The sequence below is a fragment of the Eurypyga helias genome, unplaced genomic scaffold, assembly GCF_000690775.1.
Source record: "Eurypyga helias isolate BGI_N326 unplaced genomic scaffold, ASM69077v1 Scaffold45164, whole genome shotgun sequence".
NCBI classification, from domain to species: Eukaryota; Metazoa; Chordata; class Aves; order Eurypygiformes; family Eurypygidae; genus Eurypyga; species Eurypyga helias.
Window position 1 is genome coordinate 1 of NW_010248986.1, and position 4,485 is coordinate 4,485.

At 48.9% G+C, this 4,485-nt stretch overlaps 2 protein-coding genes across 2 annotated transcripts; one reads left to right on the forward strand and one right to left on the reverse strand.

Annotated features, from left to right (window-relative positions):
- Nucleotides 1–204: 204 nt before the first annotated feature.
- On the forward strand, nucleotides 205–1,551 carry IFT20 (intraflagellar transport 20; the record flags this gene model as incomplete). Its single annotated transcript, XM_010151229.1, has 3 exons — nucleotides 205–290; nucleotides 1,056–1,159; nucleotides 1,470–1,551. Coding segments are annotated over 3 exons (272 nt in total), but the record flags the coding sequence as incomplete, so codon positions are not given.
- Nucleotides 1,552–3,343: 1,792 nt separating this feature from the next.
- Nucleotides 3,344–4,248, reverse strand: TMEM97 (transmembrane protein 97; the record flags this gene model as incomplete). The annotated part of the gene is made up of 2 exons (XM_010151230.1): nucleotides 3,344–3,594; nucleotides 4,104–4,248. Coding segments are annotated over 2 exons (396 nt in total), but the record flags the coding sequence as incomplete, so codon positions are not given.
- Between the last annotated feature and the right edge of the window lie 237 nt (nucleotides 4,249–4,485).

The following is a 4,485-nucleotide window of genomic DNA, read 5'->3' on the forward strand; positions in this document are numbered from 1 at the left end:
GGGAGGGTTGGGCAGGTGGGGGGGGCAGAGAGGGCCCTCACGGACACGTAAGGGCTTGGCTGATGGCGAGGGACGCCTGCAGCGGTAGTTGTTCACCGTAAACTCTGAAAGTAAAGCTGCATCTAAAGATTATGGCATGTCACAGAGCCATCAGCCGTCTGTAGGGCTGTTTTGAATATTGCCTGACAATGTTTTTCTTTGCAGAAATAGTAGAATTTCAAAAAATAGTGGGTAGCTTAATTGAACTTGTTGATCAACTGGCAAAAGCTGCTGAAAGTGAGAAGATGAAGGTACTGTGCAATTAATTACCAGCTTGTCATGTACTCTGCTCTGTACTGTGCTTGAAGAACCAGATCTCTCCCTTCCCCCCCTTCACAGCATCAGCAACCTTCTGTCAGCATCCTGCAGGCGTTTCTGCGGTGGTTAACGGCCTGTCTGCCGTGTGAAAGCACGGGGCTCTTTAACTGACAGGCATGAGGAGTGCCGTGTTAATCCTACCTTTGACAGTCCTGTTCCTGCTGTATGTTTGCAGACAAACAGAACGTGTTTTCAATCACTCCTGCTCTAGAACTTTGTCCTCCAGAGGCATGAGAGGCTCAGGGAGGAGGAGAAGGGCTTTTTAAAGACGAGTCAGTAGCTCTGTAACTCCCGTAGAGTTTTCCTTATGTGTCGCCAAGGGCTGTGTGTTTTTCCACATTAGTGTGGACACAGACATTAGCATTCAGCACAGTTGTACGTAACTACTTTTTTTCCTTATTTGTTCTGGGGAAAACATGAAAACCAGCGCTTGTCTGTCTGTAGGGCCAGTCAGCAGTTTGTGTTTCCAGAGGAGTCAGTGACTTCTGTTCCTGAGGCTGAAAGAAGTCTCAAATGCCTAAATTGGAGCCCAGCCTCTAGAGGGACCATTTGCCTGGTCCACCAACCACCCGCTATTCAGCCGTCTCCCTCTGTTATCGTTGGTGACACTTCAAAGTCAACCTGCTAGTGATGACGGGGGTTAAAAAGATTTCAGAAGTCCCGATACAACTGCATCACCGACCGTCCTCTTTTGACAGGCCATCGGTGCACGCAACTTGCTGAAGTCGATGGCAAAGCAGAGAGAAGCTCAGGAACAACAGCTTCAGGCTTTAATAGCTGAGAAGAAGATGCAGCTGGAAAGGTGAGTTTTGGGGCGTGATGGCAGGTCCGTCTCGCGATCCGTGCTTGGCTGCAGGACACGGTGTGAGCTTGCTGCGAGAGCGGGTGGGCAGCGAAGGCGCGTCCTCCTGCGCAAAGCAGGCGCGGAACCACGCAGCGGAACTGTTGCGGCACCGCGCGTCTGACTGGTGAAGGCTCCTTGGAGCTGCAGCGTCCAGCTGACGCCACCGTGACGTCACCAAGGACTCGGGCCCGCAGCCCGGTGTTCCTTCCCCGCTAACCCTCCCAACGGGCTGGACGTAGCTGGTAACCACTGATTTCTCTTCTTTCAGGTACCGAATAGAGTACGAGACACTCTGCAAAATTGAAGCAGACCAGAACGAATTCATTGACCAATTCATTTTTCAGAAATAGAGGATGTTAAAATAAAACCAAACTAACCTGGAAGCTTGACCATTCCAGAATCTCGAGAATTTAAAAAAATATGCAATTTTCCACTGTGTATGAATGGATGGTTTGTATAAATGGAAGCGTCTTTTAATTAATTTGGTGTGAATTACACTCAAAGTGGCAATAAGGAGGGCTTTCTAACAGACATAGAGACTGTTCTGTCCTTTGCTTTTATAGAAGTTTTGTACAGCCAGTAGTTCTAATTCAGATTATAGTTGAATTAATACTACTGTTGCTATGTTGCGTCTCTCTTTTTGAATTGTACAGCTCTTGCAAAGAAAAAAAAATCAGGAAATAAATTATTGTTTTCAGACTTTCTGGATATACCAGAATTAGTTCCTTCTGTTGTTATTTTTGAGCTTCAGGGTTTACACCTCCTTGGACAGTCAGGATGATTTTCCTACAGGTCGGGTCTCCCATGTGGGTGAAGACATAACGCACCATCACCAGTAACAGGTGTCTGTGTTGGCCAGGTTATTTTTCATAAGGAGGTGGGAGAAATCCTGGAAAGCTGTGATTAGCAGAATGGATTGAGTCCAGACCCACACACACAAAAATACGGCAGAATTAAGAACTTCAGGCTGTGCCTGAGGTATGTCCACACAGGCAGTAATATTAGAGCAGGTTCTGTCACGGCGTTCCTTGTAGGACCGGGAGGACACCGGGAGCACGCAGCGACGCGGAATGCGAAAGTGACATTTAAAACCTGCGTGCCTGGGGTCTGAAATCCAGCCTTGTGTGAGCAGATGCAACAGGGAAGTGTTGGCCGTTTCAAATCTGCTGAAAGGCTTAAATTTTGTACCAGTGAGGTCCTGAAAGGCATAGGCAGTGACTGAAAAGCCACTCGCTGGCCTGTGATTTGACACGAGTCCCCAAGTTCGATTCTTGCCCATCAGACTGAGAACTTAAAACCCAACCGAGCGCCTGATCCCGGTTTTCCTGTCAGGAGTGGGATTTATTTACCGTTTCACTGTGTGAACTATCTGTGATCTCATGGGCATTTTACGGTCCTTTTAGTCACCCCCTTAAAAAGATTAAATGCAGTTTAATGTGTTTAGTTCTTTTATTTCCATCCTGAAAGTGATGTCACAGAAGGCAGAAATGTACAAATCCTCCTTTACGACTCCTGCGGCACTTAAGAATCCCCTGGGAACACACCTCCTTGTAAAAGCTCACTCCACACATTCAGAATTCCAGCTCTTGGCACCTTTATCACCGATCAGACATTTGCAATTAATCAGAACCGAAGCAGAGCAGAGGAAGGGGCAGGGAAGTTAAGAATTACATGATTGGAAATGCTTCGGAAGCATGGCTTTGCAGATTTGTACAGAGGCAGGAGTAGATTTTGCAGAATATGCTCTTGGAAGACCAATTTCTTACTCCACTGGTTTTCTAAGAGTCATCTTGGAAAAAGGGAACTCGAAAGAAAGGCTCTGGCTGTCGTTTCCACCCCCGTCACGCGGTTACGTGCCGCTGTTACCGATGGAGCACACAGCTGACAGCGGGAGAGGAGCGCGGTCCCTTCACCCGTGGGTGCCCAGGAGCCACGCGGCACCGCCGGCTTCTGCCAAAGCTGTTTCCGACCGGAGGAGAGCTGTGAACTCCAACCGACCCTAATCCTTCCTGCGGGAGCCAGATGCTCTGGTAGTAGCTGTTGCTGCCCACAGGAGGCGGAGGTTTGTCCCGGAGGACGACGTCAGCGCAGGGTCTCAATCAAAACCAGGATGAGCGTTGTGCTTGCAGCTGTGAGGCTGGCCTACCTCCTCTTCCTTTTCTCCACCTGGTTGTAGTAGGGGTTGTAGAGCATGGTGAACAGAATCAGGAGGGGTATCAGCAAGTACGGCGCGTATACGGACAGCAGAGTGAGGCGCTCGCGAAGCGTCTGAGGTCCCAAATGCTCAGACTTTGAAAAATCGTGAAACAGGATATACGTGAGGATGGGAAACACCGTTGTAGCTACGTGGGTGGAGTAGATTATTGCGGGAGTCCTTATCCATCTGCAGCCACCTGTACGGAAGCAGAAAGAAAATTATTTAAGTATTTTGGAGCAAGCAGAATTCAGTGGCTTTCAAACTAACTACATCTCCATCAGGATAAATCATAAATCGTATTAAATAGGAAGTAGAAAAAACGTAACTGCGAGCAGCAACCCAGGGAAACGATCTGCTTTCACACAAGTTTGGAAGGACGGTGCGACAGTGAAAGTTTTAAAGTAACAATATGAGTACACAGTCTTGACCCAGAACTTTATCGACCTTGGAAACGTGACAGATGTCAAACGACGGCGCTGGTTACGTACCGATGGCTGCAGCTGACAAGGGCCTACAGCCACAGTGTTTCTGACAGGCCTCACTCTGCTGCTCGGTCAGGTAAAACTTGCCATGAAATCAGCACTGCACATGGCACGTCCCTACAGTCACTTAAGGCTGGCAAATGAACTTTCTCAGCTGCAGAGAGAGCAGGCGTTACGCAGAAATGCTGCACAGGACGTATTCGTACACGTGTTCCATACCAACCTTTTAGGAAGGCGTACGCTGCGACGGGGAAGAAGGGCATTTGTAAGAAGGCTTCGCAGTATATAAAGGCCATAAACCACTCTGGGGGCTGGAGCATCATGGGGTCTTTGAAGGTGGTTGCATACCACTGTAAGAACTCCGTCAGCTGGAGAACGAACAGAACAGCAGGTTAACACAGTGATCAACAGCCACAGAGCAAAAACTGCGACCCTGGTCTAGCGGGCAGGCAAAGCCCTCGCTGCAGCGAGAGAAGGGAGCGATCTCCCTGCGGTACACGAGGCAGTTCAGCTGTAAGAGGGACTACAGTTCTGAAGCCTCTGACGGGATGAGCCCTTGCCAGCAAGCACAGATTAAATTTGCACTACAGGCGGTTCTGCGACTG